General features: G+C 38.4%; 1 protein-coding gene across 12 annotated transcripts in view; it reads left to right on the plus strand.

Annotated features, from left to right (window-relative positions):
• FOXP2 (forkhead box P2) overlaps window positions 1–19,070 on the plus strand; it is a 476,937-nt gene that overhangs the window by 266,828 nt on the left and 191,039 nt on the right. For 6 of the 12 annotated variants that reach the window (XM_069764826.1, XM_069764825.1, XM_069764827.1 and 3 more), the window contains exons 4-5: window positions 12,983–13,120; window positions 17,602–17,820. In XM_069764826.1, coding sequence (XP_069620927.1) covers window positions 12,983–13,120; window positions 17,602–17,820 — 357 coding nt within the window. Of the gene's footprint in view, window positions 1–12,982; window positions 13,121–17,583; window positions 17,821–19,070 lie in introns of all 12 variants that reach the window. The other 6 variants (XM_069764821.1, XM_069764824.1, XM_069764818.1 and 3 more) reach the window with 2 other exon arrangements.

Genomic DNA, 19,070 nt, shown 5'->3' on the forward strand with positions numbered 1-19,070 from the left:
ACGGTACCTTTACTGTACGGTACAAACACCGAACTTCTAAGTTCGGGTTCACTCACCTCTATATATTACTCATCTAGCCTGTCAAAATATATGATTTTGGGATGATATGTAGTGCAATGTGTGGCTATTATTGTGTCTTACTTTTTCTATAATAAAACAAAATTACTTGAACTATGGGTTTTGGAGTGGAATGCATTCATAAATATGGAACGTGACTTGTGGTCTATGGCAAAACTTGTAAAAAATACTTATACTATCAGATTGCATGTTAAATAAAATCCAGAAAATAACATGGCATAAATTATATAAATTTATTTGCATTTTGCAGTGAGAAATAAGTATTTGATCCCTTTGGCAAACAAGACTTAATACATGGTGACAAAACCCTTGTTGGCAAGCACAGCAGTCAGACTTTTTTGTAGTTGATGATGAGGTTTGCGCACATGTCAGGAGGAATTTTGGTCCACTCCTCTTTACATGACCTTAATGTGCTTCTTTTTGAGTCACTCCTTTGTTGCCTTGGCTGTATGTTTTGGGTCATTGTCTTGCTGGAAGACCCAGCCATGACCCATTTCTAATGTCCTGGTGGAGGGAAGGAGGTTGTCACTCAGGATTTTACGGTACATGGCTACATTCTCTCATTGATACAGTGAAGTAGTCATGTGCCCTTAGCAGAGAAACACCCCCAAAGCATGATGTTTCCACATCCATGCTTGACAGTGGGGATGGTGTTATTTGGGTCATAGGCAGCATTTCTCTTCCTCCAAACAGGGCGAGTTCAGTTAATGCTAAAGGCTTCAATTTTTGTCTTATCTGACCACCTTCTCCCAATCACTCACAGAATCATCCAGGTGTTCATTGGTAAACTTCAAACTGGTCTGCACATGTGCCTACTTGAGCAGTGGGACCTTGCGGGCAGTGCAGGATTTTAAGCCTTTACAGCGTATGTATTACCAATGGTTTTCTTGGTGACTGTGGTCCCAGCTGCCTTGAGACCATTAACAAGTTCACCCTGTGTAGTTTTAGGATGATCTTTCACCAAAATTTTGTATTTCTTCTATTTTCTTAATATTGCACCAACAGTTGCCTCCTTCTCACCCAGCATCTTACTTATGGTTTTGTAGCCCATTCCAGCTTTGTGCAGGTCTATGATCTTGTCCCTGACATCCTTAGAAAGCTCTTTGGTCTTGCCTATGTTGTAGAGGTTAGAGTCAGATTAATTGAGTCTGTGGACAGGAGTCTTTTATAAAAGTGACTATGTACAATAAGACAGCTGTCTGTAATGCAGGTAACGAGTTGATTACGAGCGTCTAACAGGTGTATAGGAGCCAGAACTCTTAATGGTCGGTAGAGGATCAAATACTTATTTCTTACTGCAAAAGGCAAATAAATTTATCTAATTTATACAATGTGGTTTTCTGGATTTTATTTTTGATATTCTGTGTCTCAATGTTAAAATTAACCTACCCTTAAAATTACAGACTGTTCATGTCTTTGTCAGTGGGCAAACTTACAAAATCAGCAAGGGATCAAATACTTATACTTACTTCCGCCACTGTATACATATAGTTCAACTTTATAACCACATGCAACTTTGGTGATTTACCCAATGCTAAGTATTTAACCAGCTACAATGACATACAAAGGGTTTCTGGATATAGCAAGACACTGCAAATGGCTGATTCTGTCACTCCAATAAACTTTGAATGGACCAGCACCACAGACGCTTGACTGACAAATTTGTGATCTGTGGGAATCCCAGCAATCAGATATTTATCTCAAACTCAGTGGGTAGATAATAAAGTATCTTGAAGACAAATAAATAAATAAACTTATTTTTACAACTGAATATCACTTCTATAGGATTACAACTTAAATTATGTATCAAACTGCTCATTATGCTCAGTATGTATATATATACCGTATTTTCTGGCGTATAAGACGACTGGGCGTATAAGACGACCCTCAACTTTTCCAGTTAAATTATAAAATCTTCTCAAAAGTCGGGGGTTGTCTTATCTGCCGGATGTCGTCTTATAGGGTGGGTGCGAAGCAATCTGCGGTCGACGTATATAGTGGGGAGGAGTGGTCCCGATGATGAGGTGAGGGAGCGCCTCACCAGGAAGGTGTAAGTGAAGCAAACTGTCAGCGTCTGGGATGCAAGGGGTATGCAAAAAAGCGATGCTGTGCCTAGAAAAACACTCCTCTTTCACTCATCTGGCTCGCCCTTGTATCCTATTATCTCCTTCTCTGCCTCTGCTTCACTTACACCTTCCCGGTGAGGCACCCCCTCACCTCATCATTGGGACCGCTCCCCCCACAATATGCAGCGACCGCAGATTACTCCGCATCTGCCCTATAAGATGACACCTGGCGTATAAGACGACACCCGACTTCTGAGAAGATTTTCAGGGGTTAAAAAGTAGTCTTATACACCAGAAAATACAGTGTATATATATATATATATATACCGTACAGACCAAAAGTTTGGACACACTTTCTCATTTAAAGATTGTTCTGTATTTTCTTGACTATCAAAAATGTACATTCACACTGAAGGCATCAAAACTATGAATTAACACATGTGGAATTATATACTTAATAAAAAAAGTGTGAAACAACTGAAATTATGTCATATATTCTAGGTTCTTCAAAGTAGCCACCTTTTTCTTTGATGACTGCTTTGCACACTCTTGGCATTCTCTTGATGAGCTTCAAGAGGTAGTCACCAAGAATGGTCTTCCAACAATCTTGAAGGAGTTACCAGAGATGCTTAGCACTTGTTGGCCCTTTTGCCTTCACTCTGTGGTCCAGCTCACCCCAAACCATCTCGATTGGGTTCAGGTCTGGTGACTGTGGAGGTCAGGTCATCTGGTGTAGCACCCCATCACTCTCCTTCTTGGTCAAATAGCCCTTACACAGCCTGGAGGTGCGTTTGGGGTCATTGTCCTGTTGAAAAGTAACTGATGGTCCAATTAAACGCAAACCGGATGGTATAGCATGCCGCTGCAAGATGCTATGGTAGCCATGCTGGTTCAATATGCCTTCAATTTTGAATAAATCCCCAACAGTGTCACCAGCAAAGCACCCCCACACCATCACACCTCCACCTCCATGCTTCACTGTGGGAACCAGGCATGCAGAGTCCATCTGTTCACCTTTTCTACGTCACACAAAGACACAGTGGTTGGAACCAAAGATCTCAAATTTGGACTCATCAGTCCAAAGCATAGATTTCCACTGGTCTAATGTCCATTCCTTGTGTTCTTTAGCCCAAACAAGTCTCTTCTGCTTGTTGCCTGTCCTTAGCAGTGGTTTCCTAGCAGCTATTTTACCTTGAAGGCCTGCTGCACAAAGTCTCCTCTTAACAGTTGTTGTATAGATGTGTCTGCTGCTAGAACTCTGTGTGGCATTGACCTGGTCTCTAATCTGAGCTGCTGATAACCTGCGATTTCTGAGGCTGGTGACTCGGATAAACTTATCCTCAGAAGCAGAGGTGACTCTTGGTGTTCCTTTCCTGGGGCACTACTCATGTGAGCCAGTTTCTTTGTAGCGCTTGATGGTTTTTGCCACTGCACTTGGGGACACTTTCAAAGTTTTCCCAATTTTTCAAACTGACTGACCTTTATTTCTTAAAGTAATGATGGCCACTCGCTTTTCTTTACTTAGCTGCTTTATTCTTACCATAATACATATTCTAACAGTCTATTCAGTAGGACTATCAGCTGTGTATCCACCAGACTTCTGCACAACACAACTGATGGTCCCAACACTATTTATAAGGCAAGAAATCCCACTTATTAAACCTGACAGGGCAAACTTGTGAAGAGAGAACCATTTCCGGTGACTACCTCTTGAAGCTCATCAAGAGAATGCCAAGAGTGTGTGAAGCAGTCATCAAAGCAAAAGATGGCTACTTTGAAGAACCTAGAATATAAGACATAATTTCATTTGTTTCACACTTTTTTGTTAAGTATATAATTCCACATGTATTAATTCATAGTTTTGATGCCTTCAGTGTGAATGTACAATTTTCATAGTCATGAAAATACAGAAAAATCTTTAAATAAGAAGGTGTGTCCAAATTTTGGTCTGTACTGTATATATATATAATTTTCTTTTGGGTGCTATAACACTGATTTTCCCAATAGCAGGTTGTATAGTTTTATTCATCAGTACTTAACAAAAAAGGAGAGGTCCTTAGAATGTCTTAAAATATGACAAATGCAACATCAGATGAAAAAACAACATGTAACAAATTACTGTGTCATTATTTAATTTACAAAAAATTAGGCCAAAAATGCAGAAGTGGTGTTTGAAAATTTAAGTACACTTTACACCTTGTAAACTTGAGCAGCAATAACTTAAGTAATCATTTTTGTATAGATTTTATCAATCTCACATCATTCTGGAGGGATTTTGGTCCCCTACTGTTTATAACATCATCTAAGTTCCTTGAGGTTTGGGGTCATTTGTTTATGCACTACAGATTTTCAGTTGGGTTTAGATGTGTATCCAATGAAATTAATTTAAAATTCAGGGTGGATTATTTCTATTACACTTTATAGGGCCCAATTTGAGCTGTCAATCCATCTTGAATTACTACATAGTGTAGCTAAGTGTGTTAAAATATTCATTTTTGTGTTATTTTCTTTCTGTCCACAGGAAGATTATTCAACATGTCTAACACCTTTTGGTAATTTTAGAAGTGTCTGCAAGTGTTTTGAAATCCTAAGTTTTTAACTGTAATTAGTAAAGGTCAAAGCAAATGCGACCAAACAATCCCGTCTATCTCTCCGCTTGTTATGTGAGCAACGGCAGCACTGAGTCTAATAAATAAGTGCAACAGATGTGTCCAGCACTCTGCTGGGTTCTCTCATCTGACTGGGATATGAACAAACAGTGCTGTAAACAGAGGCTTCATTTTTGGCATTATCGCGCACAACCATTGCTAGGCAACCAATTGTAAGTTGGACTTTTATTACTGTCTTGTTTTCCAAATATCAGCCATCATCTATAACAAGCTTTTCATGCAGTTTGTAAAAGCAGACATGATGATTTAGTGTCTGCGGATAAAATGTCTGTATTTAGCACTAAGTTGAATATAAAGCGTAGAGAATTTCTCACCATAGTAATTCTATTGTACAGTACTTGGCTTACTGGTCTTAAATGGAGTAAAACTACTGTAGAAGTCAATAGTGTAAATACTGCGACCATTAGCCTCCCGGAAAAGTATCATGAATGTGACCTGCAACTTACAGTGATTCTTCAACTCGACAGTTGCGTTTGTATTAAATTACAATTGTATTAATTAGAGTCTGTAATTAAAAAGATGTGGGACTTGTATAGGCAAAGTGCGCCAAGTTTTTCCGTGTATATTTAGTTATTTAAGTGACCAGGTCTGAATAGGTCCTAATGATAGTCCTTTTTTTGTTATTGACTCTCCACTTTGAGGCATTGTTTTATGCCGGACAAATTGTATCATAATTTGGCGCCATTTTGGGGTTCATGCAATTTAGTGCTTAATTTATTTTTGCAACGTAAATATAAAAAAAATATTTTTCATTCAAATATTTTTCTTACTGTTCATGTTTCACACTAAATAACCTGTTGAATGAATTTTCCAGGTTATTACAATTGTGTGGATAGCAACTGTGTGTAGGGCTTTTTATTTAAATGTAGGTACAAAATGTATTTTATATGAGGAAAGCATTATTTTTTATTTTTTTGTGTAGGGGACTTATTATTTTTATTTTTTTATGATTTATAAATGTTTTTTTTTCATAATTTGTCTTACCCAATAGATCAGTAAAGATCTCTACTGAGCACTTTTTACTTTTCTTTATTACTTACTGTAACTGGGGCATCAATAGAAGCCCTAGTTTCAGGGGCAACCGGTCTCTTGCTGTGAAAAGTGTTAGTGGCAGAGCTACTCGGCAGCGCTACTACTCTGCCAATGCAGAGACCTGGCAATGCCAATGTATCTTTTCACTGCATAGTCCTCATTGAGCACTGTGTATCAAGCAAAAAAAAAGACAACCGTGGTAATAAACTACTTCTGCCTTCTGCCCTGGGTCCCTGGTTTGCTGACAGTCAGGAACCAGATTGTTCCTGTTAAATTGCAAGATCTTTTAACTCCACCACCATATTCTTAATAGAGTGGTGTTAAAGCCCTAAGACCAAGTGGCATAAATTTATAGTGCTTGGTCATTATCTGGTTAAAACAGTTTTTTTAAATAAATTCAAAAAAGTTATCAACATTTCTTGATCCGCCAGTTTCACAATTCAGTTTGCTATTTGACTATATCATCCTGCACATAAGGTCATATTATGTTACTTCAGACTTCTGATTCCAGCATTGTTTTTGAGAAGATATAGTAGAATTAGTGTAATTTATTAAATGACCAGAGCATACGTAGATTATAAAATCCCATTGTCCTTTTATATATAAAATATCCATATTTTTATTCTTAAAAAATGAAACAGCATGACCTCCCTATGGTATCATAAATGTGTGCTTTTGTGATATTCACTTGGCTTCATAGCTGCCTAATCCTGATGCTTCTGTGCCATAGAAGTAAAAGTGGCACTACATATTAGTAGTGATGAGCGAATATACTCGTTACTCGAGATTTCTCGAGCACGCTCGGGTGACCTCTGAGTATTTTTTAGTGCTCGGAGATTTAGTTTTCATTACCTCAGCTGAATGATTTACATCTGTTAGCCAGCATAAGTACATGTGGGGGTTGCCTGGTTTCTAGGGAATCCCCACATGTAATCAAGCTGGCTAACAGATGTAAATCATTCAGCTGAGGTGATGAAAACTAAATCTCCGAGCACTAAAAATACTCTGAGGTCACCCGAGCATGCTCGGGAAATCTCGAGTAACGAGTATATTCGCTCATCACTACATATTAGGGCTATGTTCGCATGATGCGTTTTTGCAAATTTTAAACTACGTTTTGCAGTGCTAGAAAAGGCTATGAGATTTAAAAAATTTCATGCACACACATTTGTTAATGTTTCCTGACTGATTTGGAAAACTGCTATGCTTTTGAAAACTGCAGCATGTCACTTCTTTCAGCGTTTTTTCACCAATAGAAATGAGTAAGTGCAAAAACGCAGCAAAAAAACCTTAAGGAAGTTGCATCATTCTTTTTTTTGGGGGGGGGCACTAAATTTTATTAGCATGCACAACAGACAACAAAAAAACACAGAAAAAATGCAGCAAATATGTAGCAAAAAACGTAGCAAAACCAGCTTTTTTGTAGCATCTTCAAACAGGTTTTTCCTTCAGAAAAAAAACCGCAGCAAAACGCAACATGTGAACATAGCCTACACATTTGTTCACCTAACATTTCATACACATGCGATCTTGTCAGCCAACATCCAACATGTAAGATCTTTCTCAAGCCAAATCTTTCTTCCATGCAAACTAGATGGCTTGTGGATTCTGTTCAAAATTAGCAGGTTCAGCCAGTGTTCTGCAAATGTGTATAAGATGCATGTATTTCCAAATACATAGGCCCAAGTCACAACTCTCTCATACACTCAATGGATGGCTGCCTGATCACACTGAAATCGGTCAGTTTTGCTGATGTTTATCTACTCTGTATGGCCGCCTTTTTATAGACACTGAAAGCTTTGGATTAAAGGGTTTACATAACCAAATCACATATGTACATTTCAAGTTACTAGGATTTTTAGTTCTACTGTATATGATGCTTTGTCTAATTATAAACATTGAGTATGCTGAATAATCTTGTAATATATGTATACATTTGTAGAAATAGTATAAATATTAATATACTAGATTGTGGCCCGATTCTAACGCATCGGGTATTCTAGAATATGCATGTCCCCATAGTATATGGACAATGATGATTCCAGAATTCGCGGCAGACTGTGCCCGTCGCTGATTGGTCGAGGCAACCTTTATGACATCATCGTCGCCATGGCAACCATTATGACATCTACGTCGATACTGTGCCCGTCGCTGAATCAGAAACGTGAGATTTCTACGTCCTTTATGACATCATCATCACTGTGCCCGTTGCTAATTGGTCAAGGCCTGGCGGCCTCGACCAATCAGAGACGCGGGATTTCTACGTCGATGCTGTGCCTGGCGGCCTCGACCAATCAGAGAGCCGGGATTTCCAGGACAGACAGACAGAAAGACAGACAGACGGAAAAACCCTTAGACAATTATATATATAGATGTGAAAATGGGCAAAAATCAAAAATTCAGTTTTTGACATCTTCCTCTACTGGAATCTTACTAGAGGTCTCATGGTGAACAAATAGTTGACTTTTTACGTTAATGATTTCGTACAATGATTAAATTCTAAAATGCGCTGTTATCTATTTTAATGGTTTGATAGAAAACTAATTGCATATAAATGCTGTAGTTATCTTATTTGCTGGCTGCACAATGCCTACATGACAAGAAAGCTTAAATGTCGCAGACTCTTCCAATGCTCCTCCCATTTGCATAGGAAGACAGAATTTGCTCAGTCTTTAATTTCATATACACAGGGGTTGCATGGAATTTAAAATTATTGTTAAAGGGGTATTCCCATCTCCAAGATCCTATCCCAATATAAAGAAGGGGTAATAATAATATTTGCATATACCTCAAATTAGAAATGTAGTATAGTTTTTACAATTTGCTACGTCTCTTTACACATGTGCAAGCATTGCAAGACCTTGGATATCCATGGTTACGACCACGAGCAACTAGCTGTCACTATCAGTGGATGTAACCAAGGATACCTAAGGTCCTGCAATGCCTGCACATGAGGAAAGAGAAATAGCGAATCAGAACAACTATACTACATTTCTAAGTTTAGACATTTGCTAACATTATTACTATTAGTACACCTAATACATATTGAGATAGGATTTTGGAGATGGGAAGACCCCTTTAATTTTTAAAAACAGTACCCCACCTGTGTATGGGTGTGTTTGGTATTGCACATCAGCTTCATTCAGGTAAAAAGAAATACATAGAGCAAGAAACTAAAGGCATGGACTACACTAGATGTTACTCCTCTCTATAAGGTTAATAACATACTGTATGACCTTTATTGCATTAGATCAGTGTTTCCCCAACTCCAGTCCTCACAGACCCCACAGGTCATGTTTTCAGGATTTCCATAGTGCTGCACAGGTGAGAGAATTCCTGAGGACTTGATGAAACTTCCACCACCTGTGCAATACTAAGGAAATCCTGAGAACATGACCCGTGGGGTCCGTGAGGACTGGCATTTGGGAAACACTGCATTAGATAAATACACCTATGCAATTAATGAATAAAAAAAATACCAACAAAAAAGCCAAGAAACCAAAGTTAACAGGCTAGTAAGCTTTATTACTGTAATCCGAATATAGTGATATGTTTAAAAACAGAAAAACACCACAGATGGAACCATGGGTGGGTGAACCTGGAGAATGGATAGTATATACATATGTAAGTATGTGACAAATAAGGATTTCATCAAAGTAATCTAAGTAGTGATCATCACGTAGTTGTAATAGATGTTAGTATATAAATCACTTAATAGTGTAATACTGTACAACATAAGTAAGAACATGTGGAAAACAGCTATAGTAGCAATATGATCTTAGAACATTTTGTATCACTTAATGTATGTATATTATTATAATAATAACCCCTATTGTCAAACACATTTCATGATACATGTGATCACTTGTAAGTTTATCCAAAGATGAGATACAATAAATGGACATAACATCAAACACTATAACAGTAATACAATATGAATGATATCCAGTAAAGTATCAGTATTGCCAAAGAGTCATATAAAAATTAGCATGAAACAATATACAAGACGACTAGCACTACCTTATAGAGTCACGTTATCCAGGCACCCACCACACCCGACGCGCGTTTTCTGTTTTTAAACATATTACTATATTCTGATTACCTTAATGGAGCTTGTTAACCTTTTAACTTTGGTTTCTTTTCTTTATTGCATTAGATTATAACATTCGTGTAATGAGGTAATTAGTTAAGATAATTCAAATTTGTCGTTATTTAGTTATTTAGTACTTGTGGAGTAGCAGTTGCTTATCTTCTTGTATTGGAGATAACACACCGTGGGGTATTAGCAATGGATAGTAAGACAAATTTTGAATGTATAACTTAAAACATTATTTAGACATGAGAGTCCTCAGTGGTTGATACCTTTTAATGGCTAACTGAAAAGATGGTAACAACTAGCAATCTTTTCAGTTAGCCATTAAAAGGTATCATCCACTGAGGAAGCTGAATGTGTGTGTGTGTGTGTATGTATGTGTGTATGTCCGGGATTGGCATCTGCACCGTCGCAGCTACAGCCACAAAATTTTACACAGACACTACTGGACCCTGAGCGCATCATAGGCTGTGTTGTGAGGCGAAATTTTAATCCCCGCACTCCAATTCACCAAACAATTTTGCCCCTATCTACATAATGGGGAAAAAGTGAAAGGAAAAGTGTTGGAGGCAAATTGACAGCTGCCAGACGTGAACAAGGGGAATTTAAAGAATGAGAGCAATGGTGCCAAAGAGTATATACCGTACAGTTGCTAAGGTGGGGCCCCGACATGGGATACTCACCACACATGGGGATATGAACACACACACAAAATGCGCCACACACTACCACGTGCTTGAACACATATTCCACCCTCAGCACACATTTCACCACACATACACCAACCTCGCCACATAAAATTCGAAACACAAAAGTCGCCACTCAAAACTCACCACGCGCAAAATTCGCCACATGCAAAACTAGGCTCATGCAAAACTCGCCACACGTGCAAAACTCACCTCATGGAAAACTCGCCACATGCAAAACTTGCACACGTGGAAAAATTGCCACACGCACAAAAGTTGCAACACATGCAAAAATTGCCTCACACAAAACTTGCACATACTCAAAACGCACCACACATAAAGCTCGCCATGCGCAAAATTCGCCATGCGCAAAACTTGCTGCACACAACTTGCTACACTAACCTGTCACATGCAACTCGACACACAAACAGTTGCTACACACATGTCGCCACACAAAACTCATCTCACAAAAGTCGCTACATGCATGTCGCCACACAGAACTCAACACACACAACTTGACACATGAAACTCGCCCTAAAACACACACAAGTCTGGTATTATCCTTCAAAAATAAAAATCTGATTAATAAGCAGACAAACTACAAGAGCAACAAATGTACCATATAGAAAATACGGCAGCTGTCAGTCACATGACCTGTCTACTATGTGTATGTGTGAGCTAATGTATACTGCCAGGGGGAGGGCTTCCTGTTTGCTGGGGATTTATCAGGCTGCCAATTTAGCTTACAAATACTGAGGTAAAAATACTGACCAAATAACGTGTGAACGAGGTCTAATACAGGAGGAGATAACACACAGATATATACTATATACAGGAGAAGATGACATACAGGTACATATGATATACAGGGGAGATGACACACAGGTATATACTATATACAGGAGGACATGACTTACAGGTACATACTATATACAGGAGGAGATGACATACAGGTATAAACTTTATATAGGAGGAGATGACAAACGGGTACATACTACAGTATATACAGGGGAGGTGACACACAGGTATATACTATATACAGGAGGAGATGACTTACAGGTATATACTATATACAGGAGGAGATAACATATATGTATATACTATATAAAGGGGGAGATGACATACAGGTATATACTATATACAGGAGATGACATACAGGTATATACTATATACAGAAGAGATGACATGCAGGTATATACTATATACAGGAGAAGATGACACAGCTATGTACAATATACAGGAGGAGATGACATACAGCAGGTATATACTATATACAGGGGAGATGACATACAGGTATGTACTATATACAGGAGATGACATACAGGTGTATACTATATATAAGGGAGATGACAAACATGTATATACTGAGGGGAAAATGAGAGGTGTGAGGTGAAAATGAAAAGGTGTGAGTGCAAAATGAGAGGAGTGAGGGAAAATAGTAGAGTGATCAGAAAATGACAGATGAGGTTCAAATGACAAGTGTTAGGCGGGAATGAGAGGAGTGAGGGGGAAAATAAGAGGAGTGAGGGGGAGAATGAGAGGTGTAAGGGAGAAAATGAGAGAAGTGAGGGGGAAAATGAGAAGGGTGATGGGAAAATAAGAGAAATGAGGTGCTATAACTAACCACAGATATTTACTATGCCCAGGCAACGCCGGGCTCTTCAGCTAGTTCTAAATAATTTTCTATCTACTGGCTAACACGGTACAAAGATATATATCTTTCAGGTATCTAAATTAAAACATGCAGCACATGTCACCTCAACATGTTTCACTGATACAGCAGCATCATCAGGGAACGGTACATTAGCGTGAATCAAACAGCAATACCAATGTCAACCATTACAGTGTACATCACTGCTGCAGCCAATCACTTTGATAGGCTGCAGTAGTGATGTGCCTTGCGGTCATAATGAGAATACACAGAGATTGGAGCAGTGGAGGAGGGCCAACAGTAGAATTGGGAAGGGTGAGTGCTAATTGTGTTTGCAAAAACTTTTTCTAAATTATTTTAAAGAAATTACAAAGTGGAAACCCATTTAATGTGAAAATTGCAATAAGACAGTAAGAATGAACATTACAGATCTCTATATTGGAGCAATATATAGATGTTAGTCTGTTGCATGTTTAAACTGCTTTCCCCAGGATGGTAGTCTTGCACTTGCATGTAGCTGTGACTTCTGAGTCGTCTTTGCATCCTTCTTGATGCTATTTTAGACATAAGCATCTCACTTTCACAGTACATGAGTCAAGTCTGTAACAGAATAGCAGAGAATCAATATGAATTGCGTCTATACAGCCATAAGAAATCACCGAATTTAAAGTGAGCCTGTCAGTAATGTTTTCTCCTCTTTACGTCAGGTGCCTGTTTCAGTGGCCATGATGACTCCCCAGGTGATCACCCCTCAGCAGATGCAGCAGATCCTTCAACAGCAAGTTCTATCTCCACAGCAGCTCCAAGCCCTCCTCCAGCAGCAGCAAGCTGTTATGTTACAACAGGTAATGTTGGTTACCTTCCTTTAACAGTTAATTTTTCCCGAGTGCTTGAATGTTAGGATTGCATAAGCCTTCTGTCATGTTTATCTCGTCTTCACCTTTTATAGCAGTTGTATATCACTCTCAGAAAAATAATGTGCTGTCAGGTGATTGTTTACATTGTCATCTGAAACAGAACATTACATTTCGAGACTTGTCAAAGCACGAGAAGTGTCAACGAGAGATGCAGGAGATTGTTGTTTTTATCATATATAACACGTTACCACTTGTTTTAGTCATAATAGGACTATGCTAGTCTCAGAATTTTCCAGCATTTATTTTAAGTGGAAAAGTAACAGATCTGCTTTCTATAATAAATAATATGGAGCATATTGAGGTTTATGAGGAGTGAATTCAATGCAATAGGATGTCAAGTGGTTGAACCACAAGTCAGTAGATTGTTTAATAATGAGTTTGTAAAGCGAGTGAGAATTTGAAATATTTTGCTGCCGCTATTAAACTATACAATTATATTACATAGCAATTAAAAAAGGGATAGGTAGGCAAATCATACTGGCCTGGGTTCCTTTTATCATGTAGTAAGATGCAAATACCACTAATATGCACTTTTCAGTGCTGACATTTGTTAGTAATATCATTTCTTAAAAAGGGTGAATCATTGAAGTAGTTCTGTTGTCCACTAGTCAGTTTAGACGTTCGGGTGGTAACACTAACTAAAAAATATATATATATGTCAGAAAATGAAGGATTAACAGTAAAATTATTTGATAAAGCAGTCACTATAGAATATATTTAATAAAGTCACCATAAAAACAACAGCAGCAACATCAACAGCAACAAACCTTGGAACATAATATCCCAGCGCTATAAATATTGACGATTATGGGAGTTGTACAACCTTTTTCAGATTTGTTTGATCCCTAGACGTGAGCTCATTATGGTTATTTCTACTATTAAAAGCAAGAAACATACCTAATTCATTGGTTCATAACTTGGGGAACCACTTTTTTAGCCTGACAGAACACACACATACAATGAAGATTTCTGAAGACAACCTGTCTTGTTGTTAACAGGCAAGCAAATAAATCTTTTTCTACTTTCTAAAAGCTAACTGAAGATTAACCACTTTATACAACTGCACAATGATAATAACAAACTAGAGTATATCAAATAAGCTTAACGCTAGGGAGACAAGAGTATGAAAATGTGTCCAATTTTCATCAAGAAAATTCCGACAATTTTCATCTGTATTGTCATCCATGTGCCATCCATATGTCTGTATTTTACATCTCTGTGACATCTATGTGTACACGATCAAATAAAGTTTCTATGTTAGTTATGGCAATGCATCCAAACAAATACTACACTGATCCATATGGGTGGGATCTGATGATTTTTTGCTCCCTCTTACACATCAATTTGTGACTCTCAACTGATATATGGCAGAGAATAGTGCATGCTGCAATTTTTTCACTGGGACACTTAGTCCATGTGAAAAAGCTGTTATCTGACAGCTCTATTGCAGTACATTGGTCATTGTTCTGTCTGATTTTTCCTCAAACTGAACACAGCAGTATAATATGATCACACTTACTGGAAAATCAGCTACAAGGAGAAAATGAATTTATATTTTCTCTGTAGCCACTTTCTTGCAGTCATAAGGATGGTGCAGAGGGAATTTACAGTCATGGCTCACTATTCTGTGAGTGTGCTGTAATCACTTCCCGGCACTTTGATTGACAGCCTGAAGTTCTACACTATGTTTTTACAGAGCAGGCTGTCAATTAAAGATTTAAGGAGTGATTACAGCATGCTCACTATGTAGTGAGAAGGGATTATATAGGGAACCTGTCAGCAGGGTTATGCACAGTAACCTACACACACTGTCAGGTCAGCGCTGTTATACTGACTAAAATGATACCTTGGTTGATGAAATCTGTCTTGTGGTTGTTTCTTAAGGTACCTTCACACTCAGCGACGCTGCAGCGATACCGACAACGATGTCGATCGCTGCAGCATCGCTGTTTGGTCGCTGGAGAGCTGTCACACAGACCGCTCTCCAGCGACCAACGATCCCGAGGTCCCCGGGTAACCAGGGTAAACATCGGGTTACTAAGCGCAGGGCCGCGCTTAGTAACCCGATGTTTACCCTGGTTACCAGCGTAAAAGTAAAACAAACAAACACTACATACTTACCTACCGCTGTCTGTCCCCGGCGCTCTGCTTCTCTGCACTCCTCCTGTACTGGTTACCAGTGAAGACATCGCTGGATCGGTGTCACACACGCCAATCCAGCGATGTCAGCGGGAAGTCCAGCGACGAAATAAAGTTCTGGACTTTCCTCAGCGACCAACGATCTCCCAGCAGGGGCCTGATCGTTGGTCGCTGTCACACAGAACGATTTCCTTAACGATATCGTTGCTACATCACAAAAAGCAACGATATCGTTAACAATATCGTTATGTGTGAAGGTACCTTTAATCTTTATTTTATGTTTTGTGTTAATGAGATTCTCGTGCCCTAAAGCGGGGCTGCGGTATGTGGTGCTCTGATTATATATTCATAATTCAGACTGCTGACAGGTCCCTGATCCCTCACTGACCCGCCCCCTAGTTTGCATAATGAATACCTAACATACTGAATAAAAAGAAAAAAACGCTTCTGCAGGCAGGTGCCGGCCGTGGCACCTGTGCTGCAGCATAATCACATGGTTAATGTGCACTTAATACCTTTTGCAGATTTACTTGAGCAAGAAAAAAAAAGTCATTTTGAAAATGGCACCAACCACTCCTGCGCAGTAGCAGCTATCGGTTTGTATAGAGATCCGATAGCTGCTGTTGCGCAGATGCTGGCGGTGTAGTCTTGCTGGAGAAGAAAAACACAAAATTTTTCCACAAAGATGGCACCGTCTGCGCAGTAGCTGCTCTAGGAGATCACCAACAGCTGCTGTTGTGCATGCACGGGCGGTGCCATCTTGGTTGAGAACACTTTTTTTCTTCTCCAGCTTCAGCTCCAGCATCTGGCATCTGTGCAACAGCAGCTATCGGATCTCTATACAAACCGATAGCTGCTATTGCGCAGGCGCAGCTGGACCCATTTTCAAAATGACTTTTTTTTTCCTCATTCAATTAAATCTGCAAAAGGTATTAAGTGCACATTAACCATGCAACTATGCTGCAACGCAGGTCCCATGGCCGGCACCTGCCTGCAGAAGCTTTTTTTTTTTTATTATTCAGAATGTGGTGGTATTCATTATGTAAACTAGGGGGCAGTTCAGTGAGGGATCTGTGACCTGTCAGCAAGTCTGCATTAAGAATATATAATCAGAGCACCTCATACATGAACCCCCTTAGCACTTGAGCATATCATTCACACAAAACTAAAAATTAACTTTAAGAAACAGCCACAAGACGGATTTCATCAACCAAGGTGTCATTTCATTCAGTATAACGGCGCCGACCTGACAGTGTGTGTAGGTCACTATACACAACCCTGCTGACAGGTTCCCTTTAACATCACCCTGTACTACTGCTACAATTAGATGTAAGCAATCAGCTGGGGCTGATGAATATAATTTAATTTTATCATGTAGTCGCTGTTCTTATCTGGCAGCTTAACATGATTTTAAAGCTATTTACCTCCAGATTAAAACTCCATTCAGGTGAATAGCGTTTTTGGACATGACAATTTCCTTTTAAAATGCATTTCTTTTTTTTACTTCTGTAACTTATACTGAGGCTCTGTCCACACTAGCATTGTAGCTTTTGCTCAGAACTGACTTTTGAGAGTATGTAGTATCCTGTTTTAAACAGATTTCAACAAATCTTTATGATTTTTTTAGGGATCTATCAGTGTTCTGTCAGGACTCCAATATTTTTTGCTGTAAGCATAGTGCTGCGGGCAATGCAATTTTTTTATTGGTAAACAAGAACAGAACCTCATCAATAAAAGCAAAATTTCAAACAGAGTCTAATATGCAGCTAATACTGAGATAGAAGTAGTGTTTCTGCTATGCTGCCAAAATAATATTGGCAAAAATAAGAAAAAAAAAATATATATATAAATATAATTTATTTTAGTTTGTCAATCCATCAAACCCCAAATGGAATAAGAAATAAGAAGTCACAAAGTCTATATTTTTTATTTATATTATATATTCTATTTTGGGGTTTGTTGGTTTGACAAATTAAAATAAAGTTAAACGTCTTTTGACCTTTTGATGACCCTTGTTAATTAGCAAGACAATGGTGTATATAAACATGTTTAGATAATATATAAAATATATAATAGACATATTTAAGGTAATAGGTTCTATTCAATTGCTAGTTCTTAAACAGAGATTTTACATTTCTTAGAAAAGGTCAGTATGGCAGTTTTTTTTCAATACAGAGCTTTGAATCACAGTCCAGAGTAGTGAAGCTTAGGTAATTTGTAATATATGAAACTTTTGCCTTTATTTATTAAAGTCAAAATGGTTTATTCAGCAACAACTACAAGAGTTTTACAAGAAACAGCAAGAACAGTTACATCTTCAGCTTTTGCAGCAGCAGCAACAACAGCAGCAGCAACAGCAGCAGCAACAACAGCAACAGCAACAGCAGCAGCAACAGCAACAACAGCAGCAGCAACAACAGCAGCAGCAGCAACAGCAACAACAGCAGCAACAGCAAACCCCACCACACCCAGGAAAGCAAGCAAAAGAGGTTTGTTCATATGTTTGATGAAAGTGAAAAATTAAAACCAAAATTAGCTAATGGACTTGGCTTAGGATTTAATGTGGCTTTGTGATATATTTAAAAAAGTTTGCAGAGAGCAGAGTTTTCTTGCCTACAAAATACCAGAAACAACTACCAAACCCGATCAATGTTAACATGAATAATGTTTTTTTAAAAGGTGTTGCACCACAAAATACATCAGTTGTTTTAGTATGTCCCATACACTTTATATGTAGAATCAGTGGTGAGAAGCAACTGGGAACCCAAGTTATACAGTAATCAGTGGGGATTTCAGTTGTGGGGCCCTAAGGTGACTAGACATTTTCACCTCTCCTGTTGATAGGTGATAAATCTCTATTGTGGGAAAGCCCATTTAACTCTTGCCCAAACAAACAATACAGCAAAATCCTTTTGAGATAACCACACAAAATTAACGTACATTACATGTAATTTTCTAGACGATGGTGTGAACTTCTCAAACAAGCATAAATATGATGGAACTAAAAATCCTCTGGAGATTTTTATTCCTTTTATTGCCTGAAGCAAAAGAAAAATAACATATTCTGTAGCACTTTACAAAGATTATTGAGCAAATTCAAAGGAAAAAAGAAGCATACCATTATATTTTTGAAGTATTGGAGGATATTAGGGTAGTTAATGAAAACCTATGCAGATATTAAAGTGAATAGACAAATGACTTTGTGCAGATATTGTTATTAAACAGATTTGGATGGTTTGTCAATAACTTATAAAAGTAATCAGTTTTGAGGGAGTTTGCTAATGCAGATTGAATTAATTGACTAAAAAAATAATTACAAATTGCTAAACCGAATAGTTGGTCCAATTTCTTACCCTCTTAACATGGTTCTTGTAGCATCTCATGACCTTCCAACACAAGCAGTGAGTTTTCTCCCTTTTTTCTCTTTGTAGGAGATGTGAAAATGGATTTCAGATTCCATTCACTATCTGAACCAGCTCCTTTTCTCCATCTCTCTATCAACCATGACAGACATGATGATTGGCTTAATTAAGACTTAACCCCTGAACGACCGCTGATACGTCTTTTAACGGTGGCAGTTAGGGAACTTAGTGGCATTTAAGGTACTTATTCCTCAGCGCCACTTTTTAATATCATAAAAAAAATAAATAAATAAGAGTACAGTGCCCGACTGCATTGGAAAATCTTAGGGGTCTCAGCTACCTGGGGTAGCTGAGACCCCAGAGAACATGGTTCGTGT

Source organism: Ranitomeya imitator, chromosome 4, assembly GCF_032444005.1.
Source record: "Ranitomeya imitator isolate aRanImi1 chromosome 4, aRanImi1.pri, whole genome shotgun sequence".
Taxonomy (NCBI): domain Eukaryota; kingdom Metazoa; phylum Chordata; class Amphibia; order Anura; family Dendrobatidae; genus Ranitomeya; species Ranitomeya imitator.